The 17,226-nt window shown below is 40.5% G+C and overlaps 2 protein-coding genes across 3 annotated transcripts; one reads left to right on the top strand and one right to left on the bottom strand.

Moving 5' to 3' along the window:
* The first annotated feature begins 9,271 nt into the window (after nucleotides 1–9,271).
* Nucleotides 9,272–11,348, top strand: LOC121749512 (AT-hook motif nuclear-localized protein 19-like). The gene is made up of 2 exons (XM_042144083.1): nucleotides 9,272–10,265; nucleotides 11,028–11,348. The coding sequence occupies exon 1, from the start codon at nucleotides 9,543–9,545 to the stop codon at nucleotides 10,263–10,265; it is 723 nt and encodes a 240-aa protein (XP_042000017.1). The 5' UTR covers nucleotides 9,272–9,542; the 3' UTR covers nucleotides 11,028–11,348.
* Nucleotides 11,349–12,546: 1,198 nt separating this feature from the next.
* Nucleotides 12,547–16,767, bottom strand: LOC121749506 (protein RDM16-like). Of its 2 annotated transcripts, XM_042144074.1 has the most exons (7): nucleotides 16,219–16,360; nucleotides 15,766–15,849; nucleotides 15,565–15,688; nucleotides 14,977–15,411; nucleotides 14,622–14,816; nucleotides 14,385–14,545; nucleotides 12,547–13,715 (listed from the first exon to the last, which is right to left on the bottom strand). In XM_042144074.1, coding segments are annotated over exons 1-7 (1,881 nt in total). In that variant the 5' UTR covers nucleotides 16,221–16,360; the 3' UTR covers nucleotides 12,547–12,835. The 2 variants fall into 2 exon arrangements, with proteins under 2 accessions (XP_042000008.1, XP_042000006.1); XM_042144072.1 differs by having other exon boundaries at nucleotides 15,565–15,849; nucleotides 16,219–16,767.
* Between the last annotated feature and the right edge of the window lie 459 nt (nucleotides 16,768–17,226).

The raw sequence follows: 17,226 nt of genomic DNA, 5'->3' as shown, positions 1-17,226 counted from the left end.
GCAAATCCACAGATGACCCTAACAAGCATATCACCAAGTTCATTCAGATTTGCAACACAACAAAGATGAATGGAGTGACAGATGAGCAGGTTCGACTAAGGCTGTTTTCTTTCTCTTTAGAGGATTCAGCAAAGGATTGGTTGGAGAGTTTGGAGCCAGGATCAATTAGAACATGGGATGCTATGGTGGAAAAATTCTTGGAGAAATTCTATCCCCCTAGTGAAGCTATAAAGAGGCAACACGAGATCATTGCCTTTCAGATGACTCATGCAGAGAACATAAGAGACGCATGGAGGAGGTTTAAAGCTTTGATGAAACGGTGTCCCAACCATGGGTTAACCCCAACAGTTCAAGTCATTACATTTTTCAAGGGATGCGTGCCTGAAGCACAACGGGAGTTGAACTTGAGCTCAGGCGGTAATTTTCTCAAGAAAGGAGTGAATGAAGCCATGGAAGTGATTGAGGAGCTCGCATCTAATGACGAAGGATGGAGCAACGAAAGGAGTAAGGTGCATAGGGTGGCTTCTACTACAAATCATGATCCTATGAGTGCCCTGTCCGACAAGTTGGATGCGTTGACCATGAAATTTGATTGCATGATAATGGGGAAACCGTCTCAAGATCCCCAAGGAAGTATGGAGGACGTGAACTATGTGAATCAAGGGGGCAACAACGGGTACTACAATAATTCACGCCCCAACTTTCATGGCGAAGGATATAATCAGTACGGGAACAAGGGGCATCCCAATCTCTCGTATGGGAACCCCAATAATGCTCTGCAACCACCCCCAGGGTTCACAGTCACTGATGGAGTGATTAATGATCCAAAGAAGATGACCACAGAAGACATACTCAAGTCTTTCATGCTACAGACCAACAAGCTCATGGAGCATAACAATCAAAGGATGGAGAAGGTTGAGACAGATGTGCAAAGTATGGCCACTCTTCTGAAGAACATCGACACACAGATCAGCCAGATTTCCCAGACTGTGAGTACTATTACTCAACCGGGAAAATTCCCTTCGAACACCATCATAAATCCCAAAGGATGTATGGCCATCCATCTGAGGAATGGCAAGACGTATGAAGGTCCATCTCTGCCTGAGACCACGAAGGACACTATTCTTGAGCCTAAGGCTGCCGTGGCAGAGAAGGAAAATGAGGCTGAAAAGGAGAATACTGGCACCACTTCTGGAGTAAAGGTGCCATTCCCGCAGGTACTGAATCAGAAGAAGAAGAAAGATGAGCAGTTCACTCGATTTCTGGACATCTTCAGAAAGGTGCATGTGAACATTCCTTTGATCGAGGCACTGCAGCAGATGCCTAAGTATGCTAAGTTTCTGAAGGAGGTGATAGCCCAGAAGACCAGTTGGGGGCAGGTTGATACTATTAATCTAACTGAAAATTGCAGTGCTCTGCTGCAAAGGAAACTGCCTGCCAAGCTGAAGGACCCTGGAAGTTTCACTGTCGACTGCCTCATTGGGGGCTATAAGGTGGAGAATGCTCTCTGCGATCTAGGCGCGAGCATTAATCTAATGCCACTATCAGTGTTCAAGCAACTGAACATCGGTACTTTGAAGCCCACCTCAGCCACACTACAGATGGCGGACAGATCTGTCGCGTATCCAGAGGGCATCGTGGAAGACCTACTGATTAAGGTCGGGGAATTTATTTTTCCCGTCGACTTTATGGTCTTGGACATGGAAGAAGACAAAGGAGTCCTCCTACTGCTAGGACGTCCTTTCCTTGCCACTGCTGAGGCAACTATAAACGTGAAAAATGGAGAGTTAACAATCTACATGGGAGAAGAAAGTCAAACGTTTTCCCACAAACCGAGAAGTATGGATGGAAGAATTGAGGAGTGCAAGGTGGTGCGTCTGAAGCACCAAGTGACTACTGAAGAAGGAGGATCGAGTGCAGTCAGAAAAGTGAAGCAGAAAGACTTTTATGAGCTTCACATGGAGATGATGGCTTCCATTGACTCGGAGCCAATAGCATGGATCGATGCAGACCATAGTCGCCCGTCATCGGTGCACGCGGTGATCACTACTGAACCCCCTAGGATGGGGGGTAAAATACCAACTGCTGTCGAGGGAAGAAAGATAACTGCTCCAACACTGAAGGAGCCTATCCCGAGAGAGCCTGAAAAGTGGTGGCTCACCAAGACTTGGAACGATCTATTTCCTCATGGAGGAGGAGCCAAGCGATCACCTGGAGGCAACTCTGGGATGAAAGGGGATCTCGGTTGATATTTGAAGACGTCGGGCACACGACGATAAAAAGGTGCGCTGCATGGGAGACAACCCATGGAAGGTATCTTTTATTGTTTTATGTATTTCTTTTAGTGTGTTTGCTCAGTAGGCATCACTTCTCCACCAACGTTTCAAACTTATTTCTTTGCGTAGCTTTGAATAAGTTTGGGGGGTGATATGGTGGATGGTGAACCTATGAGCATGTTTATTGTTTTCATGTTATTTTTGGGTAGTTTTAAAATTTTTTGCTTAGGATTTTAGTTTAGGATTAATAAACTCCCTTGGATGAAATTCAATGGGGTCGGAGCAATTTGAATTGAATTCAAGCATGTTTGTTGGATGAGTTGCTAATGATGCTATGTGCTAAAATGTTTGTGAAAACTTGTTGATATGACCAAGCATGCTTGTATGTCCTTATTGTGATTTGTCTAAAGTGGATTGCTCGTTGCCTTGTCCTTTGCCATAACCTTGTGAGATTTGAGCCTACAATTTTAAATGTGTGATTTATCATCAATTGTGTTATATGTTTCTAGAACTTGCTCGCGATCTTCCTTGAGTCTACATAGTGAATATATAGATAGGAAGTGACGTTAGGCCATCCATTCTAGCCTATTAAGACCTTCACCCTAAAATACAAGATTTTGATAATCCTTTGTTAGCCAAGTTTGAGCCTAAAAGCCTTTTTCTTTGATAACTTGGGGTTGTATATATGCTTGAAAATAAGTTTGGGGGAAAAGAACACTTTTTGATGATAAGAAGAGTTTAAAGATGAAGTATTGACTCGAATATCTTTGGGAAAGTGGATGTATGCTTTTAGTTGTGAAAAAAAGAGTTGTAAAAAAAAGAATAATTTGGTGGTATAAGCTAGGCGAAGCCTAGAGGGGGTATAAGCTAGACGAAGTCTAGAAGTGCGTAAGAAACCAAGTTTGGGGGAGAATTAGCAGATGAGAAGAGTCTATAAAGACTACTGAGGAGTTGAGTTGTTTAAAGAACGGAGTTATTATAGTTTCGAAAGGGATTATAAGTCACTTTGGCCAAATTTTTCTCACCTAACCAAAAAGCCTACATTACAACCTATAAATAAGACCTTTCAGATCCTTGATTTATAGTCACAAAATAGTAGAGGAGAGGTTAGATTTCGAGCAAGCCTATGGTAAACTATACATGATTGATTGATTTGAGAGCTTGTATTTTACCTATACACTTTGAGAGTGAGAGAATTACACTACATATCTATCTTGTGAGGGCAAATTGACAAGGCTGCATACGTGTTGGTAACTTGAAGCAATGATCAGTTGGTTTGCATGTGTGTGAAGTTATTGATGCATGCTATTGTTTATTAACTGAGGCAATGATGATATCCGACACACTTGTACGAATTTATATTTAATTGTCTTCTGCCTCTCGTTTGAGGACAAACAAGTGATTAAGTTTGGGGGAGTTGATAAACTCGTATTTTAACTGTTTTATTGGGCGTTAAACGTGATGATAATTGGTGTTTAAATACATATTACTTGAGTTTACGTCCATATTTCACTATAAAGGTGCTTTGATGAGTTTATCTAGTGTTTGAAGTTAAAATAGGTAAAAAAGAGTCAAAATGAGCCAAGACGAGGCTGGGGTCTGCTTCAAACGTTAATCTGCTTATCAAGATGGGGTCCAAATCCTATTTTGAGACTACCATTGTCTTCATCATCGAAAGAGCTTCGCGTGGGTACCTCACACGCCCCAATCGGAGTTCGGATGAGAGAGATATGGCCGATCTACGAAAGCCGCGCGGACTGCCGGGAGCTACCCGGCCGGGTGAATTTTATGTGCAATAATTCCACCCGGCCGGGTAGCCAATTTTGTTCATAAAGAGTCCAGAGACTTCTACCCGACCGGGTGGATTTTATGTGCAATAATTCCATCCGGCCGGGTCCGTCTGACTGACGTTTTTTAGCCCAGATGCGATTTTTCTAAAGGGAAATAAGAGAGAGAAGCTAGGGCAATGAAAAATCATTCTCTCCAAGCCGCAAAAACACACACTCTCTCTCTAGGAAGCACTCTTGGAAGAAGATTGGAGATTCAAGCTTCAATTCCTCCGCCAATTGTAATCCGTATCATGGTTTCCCTTGTTTTTCTTAGTTTCTTTTTGTTATCTACCTTGAACATGAGTAACTAAACCTTTTATGTAGAATTCTTGGTGAAGATGCATTGATTCATAGTTTTAATCCAATTAAGTTTGTTTTTATCTTGCTCTTGTAATTGTTTGAATTATTCTTGTGCTTTTTCCTATCAATTGCTTGATCACCAATTGGGAGTGTTAGGATTTCTTAGAGTAATCGGGAGATGAAATATTTAATCTTGAAAGAAGAATTATTCACGTCTTAATTCAATAAAACTCAGGAGAGTTGAGATTATGAGTGGGATCTTTAATCTAATCAAACCTTTGGGAGTTAGGTCTAAGATTTAGAAGGGGACTTCACTTATTACACCTAATCTACAGATTTCTCACCTCGGGAGGGGGTTTAATCTACAATTGTGATTGATTCAACAATTCTAGAGACTTTAAATGGTAAATTGGTTTTAATTGGGTTAAGCTATGAGTTGTGCATCGGATCCTTGAATTCTGCATATTTCTCCATCATCTACACAACTTGCTTTATCACTCTCTTGTTTATTTGTTCTATTTTATTCTCTGAATTTACATGCTTTTAGTAGTTGTTAGTTTCAAAACCAAATTTCCTGATTGTCTGGATAGTAATTGAAATTTGTTCGTGGTACTTAGGTTTACACTTAATTGTCTCTGTGGGATACGATATACTCTTGCTTGCTATTTGCTACGATAACCCCGTACACTTGCGGGTATTATTTGGGTAAAATAATGTTGAGTCAGGGAGTGGAAGAACTGCCCCGCTGTCTGGAAAGGGTTCTACACGACCGCCTACAAGGGAAAGAATCCCACGATGATCCTCGAGGCCGTAGCTGATTACCGGCGGTGGATTTGGCATGCATATTTTGGGGTAGCCGGGTCGAACAACGACCTCAACGTCCTCAACTCGTCGCCCCTTTTCAACAAGCAGTGCCGGGGTGTCGGTCCGGCCATCAGTTTTATCGCCAACGGGAACCAGCATGATATGGGCTAATACTTGGCGGATGGGATATACCCTAGGTGGCCCGTCTTTGTGAAGACGATCAGATGCGGATCAGATGAGAGGAAGACCTACTTTGCGGAACGGCAGGAGTCGGCGCGCAAGGACGTGGAGCGTGCATTTGGTGTGCTCCAGTTTCGATGGGCGGCAGTTAGGGGTCCAATGCGTTTGTGGCATGTCGACTGCATTGCTGATATAATGTACGCCTGTATTATCTTGCACAACATGATTGTCGAAGATGAAGGTGTACAACTGACTAGTTGGGCCAATGACGATGCTAATGAAGCCGGCCCAAGCCACGGCGTGGCCGAGCCCAACGTACGAAGGGGGTACCTCACGATGAAGTCGGCCGCCTCAAGGCACATACCGACATGCGCCAAGTGGATGCTCATATTCGACTTCAAAAGGATTTAAATGAAGAGTTGTGGGCGCGGAGGACTGCACGTCGTTAGATTTTTTTTAATTAATGTAATTTTTTTTAATTTAAATATTATTATTGAATTTTCCTATATCTGTGTCGTAAATTTAATCCCGTATTTTGTGTGATTGTTAATTATTTGTTTTTTATAATTTTGTTTATTGTGACTAGCCTATTGCTTGTCCAGTTGCTTGTCTTGATGATGTAATAGAAGGAGTTTGTGGTTAGTCTATGACTGGTTTATGACTGGCCTATTAGCATTGGAGATTGCTCTTACAATTTTAATTTGGTCACATTTGATTTGAAAGATACAGTCATGTTATTAACCATCCTAGTCACTCCCTATATTAAATAGCTTGGTTCTAATTTAGTCATACCATTTTGCCCTTGATATTTTTATCATCTACACAACTAGAATGTTTTTGGCTAAAAATTTTTAAATTTAAATTTAAATTTTAGGGAAGTGTTAGTTTTATTTACTAGTACGATAGCGTGGGAATATAATGTGATCATATTTGGAGAGAAATCATATTTGGTGGCAATAAATTAAGAAAGATAATACACTGGGTATTTTAATAAATTAGCAATCGTTGTAATTAAACAGATTTTTTCATTTATTTCATACATATATCATTGTAATTTGCAATATGAGCGGCACATTGACTTCAGACTTCGAATTCCTAGATGTTGTTTTGTCTTGAGATCATATTTCCATAAACAAAATATTTCTAATTACGAAGGAGGCACTAAACAAAGGAATGGTTTGGCAACTTCCAAGGGCCAAAGATCTGTCAAGGGTCAGTGCTGACTGCTGAAGAATAACAAAGAAGCACTTAAGAGCATCTGCAATTGAAGGACGGCGTCCGTCCGTCCGTGCCAGTGGCACGGCACCCGCTGTCCGCCGTTGCGCTCTCGCCGCTGGCACGGCGCTGCTCGATGCATCGAGCACGTCCGTGCCAACGAGCAGCTGACGTGTCCTCCTCTGATTGGTCAACGGCAATACCGTTGGCAATTTTCTTTTTTTTTTAAAAAAAAAATCAGATTTTAATTAAAGATTAAAAATAAAATATATATATATATATATATATTTTCCCACCTACCAAAAAATTATATCTGTTTTCTCCACTTTTAATTTATTTTTCAATTTTTTCCTCAAAAATTCACATTTTCATCTATAAATACCCCCATTTCCACACAAAACAATTTCATACCAAACTACACAATTCTCATCTAAATTCTCTCATTTTCATTCTTACAATTTTCAATCTTTATTTCACTTTTACAACAAAAAAATGTCCGGCTCCGGCGATCACCCCTCAGACTCCCGTGGTTGGAACCACGAATGTTTCGACTCGCAACCATTTCCTAGTCCGGAAACGGAATTTTCGGCCCCTCCTCAAACCCAAAGTTCGCAAGCTCCGGGTGGCTATCGGCCTTACCCGGTGAACGACCAAGATGCCCCTGAGGGACAATACGGGTGGGCACCCGAACCACCCGTACCTAGAGCGGGAGGGAGCGGCGGCTCTCAAACTCCTCATGTTCCTATTCGTGGTGTCCGCACCCCGTACACTCCGGGGGAGATGGATCAATTATTCAAAGCGTTTTTGTCTATCTCCGAAGATCTGGAGATTGGCACGAACTAATTCGGGGACCATTTTTGGTGGCGCATCTGTCGCCGATACAATCAAAACCGGGCGGCTGGAACAATCGAGCGCGTCGAAAGTATGGTGTGCAATGACATATACAGAGCCAACGAAGAAATCCAAAAGTTCCAGGGGTATTACCTCCAGGAAGACCGGTCGGCGGGGAGCGGCAGAAGCGAGGTCGACATCGTCAGTGCCGCGTTGGAGACCTACAAATCCCAACACTACAAACCGTTCAAGCACCTCAATGTTTGGCAGGAGGTGCGTGTGCATCCGAAGTATAGGGAAGGCGTATCATCCTCCTCTAGCTCCTCCAGAAAACGGTCGAGGTCGGTATCCCTATCCGACGCCGGCTCCGATGAGGTGTCCATCCAGCTCGCCGGAGCTAACTTGGGTAGCCCCGACGCCGGCCAGAGTAGTTCCCAACGCCGGCCGCAAGGAAGGAAGAAGTCGACGGCCAACCGCCGTCGCGCCGCAACTCCATCTGCCCCGATCCCGCTCCCGCTCCCGCTCCTTTTGTACCACCTCAACCCCCACCAACTCGTTGTGGGGGTTTTGGCCCAACTCAATTTGGCTGATAGGTCAACTATGACCCCCGAGCAACTTCGATCGCATGTGGCAATGCTACGGGGTCTCCAAAGAACATTGGGGCTAGAGCCGGATGAATAGTCTTCCACAGAGGTATTTTTAGCCTTTAATTATGTAATTTTTTTTTTTAGGATTTTAATTATGTAATTTTTTATTTTTAGGAGTTTAATTATGTAATTTTTAATTTTTAGAATTTTAATTATGTAATTTTTATTTTTTTTCATTATTTGTAATAGTATTCCGGGTAATATTAATGCATTTTAATATTGTGAAAATATTTTTATTTAAATTGAATAATAGAATGATGAGACCATTGAGCTTGTCCTTGCGGAAGAGCACGAATATGGGTGTTTCTTGCCTAAGGCCAAGGAGTAAAAGTGGGTCCGAACCCACATCCGTGCTCGTTGGCAAGAGCACGGATGGGGATGCTCTAACGAGTTGAGACATAACTATTTCGGGCTTACAAAGTACTATTAGCATATGTGTTATCACACTCATCACTCACAGATTCGACTACGAGTTTTTACATATATACTATACCATGACTTTCAAATACAAATTAAGAATTTCATATAGTTACCCCAACAGTCAAACTAGTACCCCTATAAACTGAATAAAGAATCCAAACTACAATAGTAGGAGTATAATAGTATACTCTACAATTATAGTCAAAAATGAAAAGGAATACGAATTGGATGAGTTGTATGTTTATCTTCATGTATTCCTAGTTACTATTTTCATCTCATATATTTCAACAGAAATAATGATAATACCGTAATAGATGAATATATGTTGACCACAAAGAATTGCTGTATTGAGTCACTTTTTTCACATTATTCTCTTTTTTTTTACTTTCTTACCATTTTAACTATTTTTACTATTATTTTTTTAAATGAAAGCAAAAAATAAGTTACTCAATTAACAAGAAACATAAGATATTAATTATAGTGCACAACTTACAAAAATCATCTCGTAGGGATACTTAGCACAACCACTACAGGAAAGACTGTTGTTTCCATATTTATAATATCTTGATTTTATTTAATTATATATAATTAACATGTGTAGTGTGACACAATCGATGAACAAATATAATAATAAATTATTCAGGTGGCCGTCAATAATAATATAAGATGAGTACTGAGAACATGCAGCCCACTTGGGGTTGTGTGAGACGAAAAGATAAACCCTAATTTTCTCACCTTCCCATTTCTCAACAAAAAAATGAAGTCATCCATCTTATTGAAACAGCGACAAAGAAAAAGACACCTAAACGAATACTTTGACGCATTCTCACCAAATTAACAAACCCCCATTATTGGCTTTGGTTTAATTTGTTTATTCAATCCTTGGGGTTGGAGTCTTCAACCTCACCTTAACCCCTTTTTCTCCCTTTCTTTTTTCTTTATTACCTTATCTTTTTCCCATCCATTTAGGGTTCTTCATTTTCTAGTACTCCACTTCTTTTCTTTTATTCCCAATTGATTGATCTTGATTAATTTGTTGGATGACGAACCGGTGGTGGGCGGAGAGCGGCGGCGGCGGTCTACCTGAGGCTGCGGGGCTGGACTCGTCGCCGGCCATCAGGAAACCGGATCTGAGCATAGGCATGAACGAGGAGAGCGAGGAGCCGAAGGAGGGGGCGGTGGAGTCGTCGGCGCGGCGGGCGAGGGGGAGGCCGGCGGGGTCGAAGAACAAGCCGAAGCCGCCGATCTTCGTGACGCGCGACAGCCCCAACGCGCTGCGGAGCCACGTGCTCGAGGTGGCCAGCGGCTCCGACGTGGCCGACTCCATCGCGCAGTTCGCGCGGCGCAGGCAGCGGGGCGTCTGCGTGCTCAGCGCCAATGGAACAGTGGCCGACGTCACCCTCAGGCAGCCCTCCGCCGCCGGCGCCGTCGCGCTGCCCGGCCGCTTCGAGATACTGTCCCTCACCGGATCGTTCCTGCCCGGGCCCTCGCCGCCGGGCTCCATGGGGCTGACCGTGTACCTGGCTGGCGGGCAGGGGCAGGTGTTGGGGGGCAGCGTGCTCGGGGCGTTGGTGGCCGCGGGGCCAGTCATGGTGATCGCCTCCACCTTCTCGAATGCGGTGTACGAGAGGCTGCCGCTCCAGGAGGAAGAGGAGGGGGAGGAGGAAGCAGCGGCGGAGCAAGGTGGGATGCAAGGTGAAGTAGGTGGACAAATGAGCAATGAAAACTATGCTAATTGGAGTCATGGGCGCAATCCATACTAGGTAAGTAATTGTTGTTAAGAGTACTTATTATGTGTGTGTGTGTGTGACTTTGATTAGTTCATAATGTAATTTGCAATCCATACTAGGCTATATTGATTGCATTGCACTGTTATACTCCATGTCATGTGTTTTGATTTGATAAATTGGAGGGGAATGTATCATAGCAATTTAGTTAAATTGAGGTTTGTATGTGAATAATTTGCCATCAAGAAACGCTTATTTGGCCTCTTTTTCGTTTTTGAGAAGAACTTCTTGGCATGCCATTATTTATTTTCTTGAAGTTTCCGCTGTATTAATCATGATTTGTGCGAAGCAAGAGTCAAGAAATCATTCCATATGTAATTAAGTAACTGGTCTATAGTTTTTATCTAGTTTCTTAATTTGGATTGTTTTAAGATTTTGTTTCGTATGAAGTCACCCATAACTTATTGTCCTTATCATTATTTTGCTGCCGTCGCGTCACTTGTATTTCATCTACTTATCTCTTTAACATTTACAACCATATCTTTTATTTATCACTTTCCTTCTTCTATTAAAGCATCTATCTCTTTTCTATTAATTTATTTATCGTATTTAGTTAAAAATAAGAAATTCATTTAATAAAGAATTACATTGTTAAAATCTTACATAATAAAAATTCTTAAAAGATAAAAATTACAAAATACTATAAAATTTTAAAAGCATATAATTAAAATCTTAGGGTATATCCAGTTATTTCTGGAATTTTTCGATGATTCTCTACTATACCTCATGTTGTTGCAGGTTCGTACTAATGTCAAAATGAGATCAAATCATTTTAAATGTGTATACGGGCTTGCCTTATGGCCGTGATGTGTTGTACGAGTCAGTAACTCTCTCCTAAAAAGTGTGACGTTTTGGTTGTGTTTGATAATCGGATCTTCGATTGTGTTGAGGTGCGCTTCAGAAATTCATTTTATTTCCTCCAGAGTGTATTGCGCTCGTATTCATCGGACCGTTTAATGACGTTCAACGCCTATAAATAGAGATTCATGTAAGGGACGTATGCACCATGGTGAGGCAGTGAGGAGGGCATTGACAACTTTGTTGAACGTGGTGGAATATTGCGTGAATGATGATGTAAAACAAATCGAGATATTAACAGATAAAATAGAGATAAAAATGATGAAATGCTGTGAAAATAAGTGTTGGGAAAAGGGTATTCATAGGATGGGTAAGAGGGGTTGGAGTTGTTAAAAAATGAAGAAAACAAAATTAGAAGAAAAAAAAAGAGAGGAAGAAATCATTACCGAACGGCTAATGAAAGACAAAATTAGTTATTTTTTTTATTTTTTAAGAGTATGCGTACATAAAATCAGCAAAAATCTCCCCTCACTAATTCGAGAAGGGACTCTCTCCTACTGGGATCCGAATTCAGTTTGAGCATTGAAGACATGCTTGAAATACATTTCATTAAAAAATCAACTATCATAATGTAGAACAATGTAAAATTTGTCCAAAAGTCAACCAAAAATAATTATTTGAGTTATAAATTTCATTAAAATTTTAATTGCATGTGACAATTACGAAAGGTAAAAGAAGTATAGAATTTTATTCGCTATTTTTGAAAGTTATGAGATTTATCCTAGGTGAACCAAAAATTGTAATTTAAATAACAATTTTCTCTTAAAAAACAATAAAGCATTATGAATAAAACACAGTTGGTTTTTAAGGACTTTACTTTGGGGGAATTAAAAGACTCGAGCATTATGAGCCGTTTTCCATACGAATAAAAGTTTACTCTTTGTATACATACTGTTTGCTGACGTCCGCTTTTTTGTTACTGACATCTACTTATATTAGCATAATCAATCAGAATATTAACTATGATAATGAATATACTCATACATATGCACTCCATCCCTAAAAAACGTACGCACTCCATGTTATCGTTTGAAAATATTAAAATTAAAAAATAAAGCATAATCGACAATTTCAATTTTCAAGTCAGTATAGTGTAATGAGGGTATTAATTGCTTAAATTTAAGCGAGAATGTATATTGTCAAAATCATGTTGTTTATTCGTTTAAACCTATAATAATTTATCTTAAACCGATACAAGATAATAATGTTACAAGATGTTATTTGGATAACGAACATTATTATTATTATTATTATTATTATTATTATTATTATTATTATTATTATTATTATTATTATTATTTTGATAATGAACGTTTGAAGTAATCCAACAAGGCATACCTCATTCATCGTTAGGCATACCAGGAAAACAGCTTAGCTGGAAACTTCCAACACTAGAAAATATATGAAATCCCAACTATTATTATCAAGTGACGCATCAATATTGAAACCAGATTTTTTTTCTGAATTTTAGTAACACCAACATTACATAGTCGAACTCGAAAGAATGATTACCGAGTACGGCAAATTGATGAGCAGCAGCAAGCTCAACTAGAACAAACATTGCCTTACTTATCGATACAAAATTCCCAGGCATTTGAGTCTCTCATGAGCAAAAAGGAGTACAGTTGGTCAATTGTAACATAATCACGAGGCAGATGAAACCACTTTCCCGGACAAAAACATCAAGCTTACATAGGATCATCGGTGGTGAAGTTGATTGCAAGATCCCAATAATGAGCAACTCCGTGATCAGAAAAGAATTTGCGTGCAGCTGCTTCACTTCTGCATTCTTGGACGAAAAATCGGTTGAAATTTGGTTTAGCTACGCTTCCCTGCCAAACAAGCTGACATTTGTTGAATGCTTTCTCATCATCATTCTCTTCCTCGTCTTCTTTTTCAACAGTAGCAGTCCAATCAATCCTCTTAAGCATGAGCTTCCCATATCTCTTGATTGCTTTGGAACCCCCCTCAACGACAACAACACTTATACCTTCTGAAATGATCGCACATCCACTCAGCCTGTTTTCCTGGGCATTAACATCAACCTTAAAACGGGCCTGGGGATGAGAAAGGTCATTGATCTTGTAAACCGAAACAATTGTATCAACCGTGCTGGGATCATCAAATAACTTTCTCTCTTTCTTTTCACGACGCTCTGCAGGCGTGAGCTTACGAGCGATGTTCCTGTCAATGTGAGCCTGCTCACGCTCAGCTGCAGCACTTCTTATTTCCATTTCAAGCTTTGTGGGATCCTGTGTTGCTTCTGATCCAAGAACTTTCATGAGGTTGCTCATTTTCACTTTAGGTTTTGGTGGCTCCAATACACCTAGTCTAATCATCTCTTGCCTATCTTTTTCCCGAGCCAACCGACGCTGTGTGCGAAGTTTCTTCTGCTCCTTCTTGGTTAGCTTTAATGGTTGAGGGGGAGGGGGAGCTGGTTCGGCCGGGGGTTCGATTGGTCGAGGATGTTCAACATATATGTTGATTTTGTCCATCTTGATATTTTCTGCGTCTATGCCACCGTCAATTATATCACCATAGCTACCAGAACGTAGAAAAGGCACATCCCTAAAAAACAAGGAAATATAGTTATATACTGCTAGCGTAACAGAGTTATTTCCTCAAAAATAGAAATAGTAATTATGTACATCCTCTACTATGAAGGCTAAGTAATAAGAGAATTAATTTTCAAATAATCTCTCTCGTGAACTGAAAGATTAAATAACTATCTTGCAGTACCACATAACGATTCTTGTTATCTTAGGTATAGGTGTGTGGTTACACAAAACTGTACTACAGTCTGTGGTAACACAAAATTAATGATTCCAGTGTCAAAATTATATGTACATGGAACTGTGTAGTAAAATTTCACCTTTATCGTTTATGACATCATAATCTCTATGTATCAAGGTAATTTCACTTCAGCTATCATACGCACACTTAATAAAATTTTCATGTACTAGAATATTTATAGATTTTCAGTAAATTATCATGCAGAGGCAGGGGCGTAGTCACCTTATGAGGACATGGGGCAATTGCCCCTCATCCACTCATTCTCTTATATATTTATACATTTTTTAATTATGTACTTTAACCACACTAAATGCCCCTTCTCAAATACATAAAATTTTCCTATGTATTATATTTTTGCCCCTTCTCCAATAAAATCCTGGCTCCGCCCCCGTGCACAGGTAATAATAAAAAATTCAAGCCAGTTGAGAAGAACAGTTGACTTACCACCACTCGACATCAGGAATTGATTCCTTGGTTTTTTCTTTGGTAATCACCCTCTCTCCTACCTCTATCAGATTCGGATTTATGTCTGGCTCTGCTTTTGCCTTTGCCAGCTGTGCTTGCTTTGCTTTAAGCTCCTTCGCTTTTGCTTCTCCAAATTGGGACTGAGAAAGACAATTAATATGATCAGCAGAATAATGCAAGCAAACAAAATATGGTATAAATGAAAGGAGACAATACCCTCAGTTTAATACTTTCTGCATCTTTTGACCACTTGCCTTCCTCGACAAACAGCATAGTCGGTCTCTTAGTCCTTAAAAGCTTATTTTTGTTAATCCCCACCCTAGGATCAAAATGTGGATTGGTTTCAGGATCCACATCCAGTTCAGGTTTGAGAATTCGGAAGGCATCTTTCTTTTGCTTGTTGATATTCACCTGAAACCAAAGAAAAAGAAAAAGAAAAAATAAGAAAAACACCAAAATGGAATGGATACAATGGCACCTTAGTCCTTACCAATGAAAGTTACATATACTGTTATTTTTTACAATATTGAAAGAGAATCCTGGATTGATACAGTATTGATAGATGTGATACCTTGAGAGTACTGAGGCTTTGGGCTTTCGGAATATCAACGACTTTCCCTTCCTCATCAATTTCACGGCCCAATGCATCCAAACGAAGAACAGGAACTTTTGAAGGTTTTTGTTGGATGGTAATATCTGGTGGCATCTGCCCTGGAAATGCATTGAAGACGGTAGCGAACTCAGGGTCTTGCCAAAATCCCATTTTTGCAGCCAATTCATGTGCACGTTTTACAGCTTCAACGTTCTGTGCTGTTAGTCCACTAATCTGAGACACACCTGCCTGTACCAAAGCAGTAGGGTTTGGCATGCTAGGCACACCTTCAGTAGGAACACTGGCAGGGGCGCTAGCCGGATTTGGCAGTATGACTGAGGAAGAAGTTTTTGCTCCCCCTTTATCAACCACTCTTTGATTACCCTCTCCTGTTGAGCCCACATCTCTATTCAGCTGCACAAGTTGAAAGTGCGAGTTTCAGAAATTAGATCCAAACAAAAATATAAAATAATGCATTTTTATCATCTCTACTACTCAGTACAGATGGTAGGAAATATTACATTTTTAAAATATTAAGTACGGGAATTAAAAAATACAATGACTTACTGAAGAAATCTTCTTCATCCTCTCTGCAAGCTCTTTTTGCTTTTGAAGAGCTAGCTTAGCTTTAGCTAAAATATCACGGGACAAGCCCCCACTTGCGCTGGCATCTGTAGTTGTCCCATCTGTACTGGATTTCCCAGGAACCTCATGAGATCTGTTAATATTAACTCCCTTATTTTCATTTGTCTTTGAAATTGAAGATACCTTAGTAGCAGGAGAATCAATACGAGCCTCAATAGTCTCAGGGTAAGTGCTAGCTGGAGCAACAATGGGTCCAGTTGCAACCCCCTGCAAGAAGAACATAGTCATATTTTTATGTACGAATCCCATTAAAAGTTTATCTTAATAGTACAATAATTATATGCACAGTTACAGAGAAAACAGCAGCAGGGTTCAGTGGAATTACAATATGAGAGCAGCCAGATTACTCTTGGACTACAATGCCAAAGTAATTAAAAACAAAGATGCCACAGAGAGTCGAGTAAAACTCACAACCATCACAAATATGTAGTAGCTCGCAAAATAGATACATGTTTTTCAACGATATAATTATTCACCAAATTGCCAAAATTAAAGTTGCGTCATAAGATCATGTCCAGAAATACAAAGACGCGAGAACTCAAATCAACTCAGATAAAACGTGAATAGGTAACTTACATTGCGAGGCTCGTGCTTAGCCCCTTTATTCACAGTGTCACCTCCAAATCCCAAACCCTCGGCATCTTTCTCACCCTCCTCGGCCATAACATCCTCAAACCTACGCCTATCCCTTCCATTGTCGTCATAAACCCTAGTTCTCTTCTCACTCCTATCCTCACTATCGCTCCGCTCCTTCCTTTTCTTCCTCTCCACCGAATGAGATCGCTCGCGGTCGCGGCGGACATCTCGATCCCTCTCCTCGCTCTCACCCCTATCCTTCCTCCTCTTCCGCTCAAGCGAATGGGACCTCTCGCGCTCTCTGCGCGCATCCCGATCCCTGCTTCCCTCTCTCTCAGCTCGGGAATCGGACCTGCGGCGATGGTGGTCATCGGATCTGTTGCGGCCGTCGTCGTGCTTGGAACGGTGATGGCGGTGGTCTTTTGATGATTCTCTATCTCGATGTGAATCGGATTCTCGCCGTTTACGGCTCGAGGTTTCCTTCTCCATGGCTAGGGTTGTGTACTAGAGAAGAGCGATTGATGTTAGGAGAGAGAAAATGCGTCTTTGGAATGTGGATGAGGATTTTATTTTATACTCCACGAAGGAGGCCGGTTGGTCCGGGTCTTTACAAACTGAACCGAGTTTGATTTCTATATAACACCGGCTCAGCCTTATTTAGAAGTTTTCATTTAGGCACGTGTAGATGAAAATGGTTAAAAATTGTACTCCATATTATCAAATTATAATTATTCATAATAGTAGAAGATAAAATAATTATTTATTAAAATTAGTTTATAAATATTAATTAAAATCTAAAAATATTGCACACACACATTAATAATACGGAGATACATAGTTTAATAGTGAAACACCTTCTTCTAGAAACAACTCAACATTGACTTTTAATTGACCATAGCAATCTAATTTATGGGTGGGGCATTATACCGAAATACCGGAATATCGAACTTACCTTACCGAAAAAATACCGAAAATATCGATTTTTCGGTGTACCGTAATTTTTGGTAC

This window comes from Salvia splendens, chromosome 1 (assembly GCF_004379255.2).
Source record: "Salvia splendens isolate huo1 chromosome 1, SspV2, whole genome shotgun sequence".
NCBI classification, from domain to species: Eukaryota; Viridiplantae; Streptophyta; class Magnoliopsida; order Lamiales; family Lamiaceae; genus Salvia; species Salvia splendens.
Note: the sequence above shows the minus strand (reverse complement) of the source record. Positions and strands in the feature narration are given on the sequence as shown.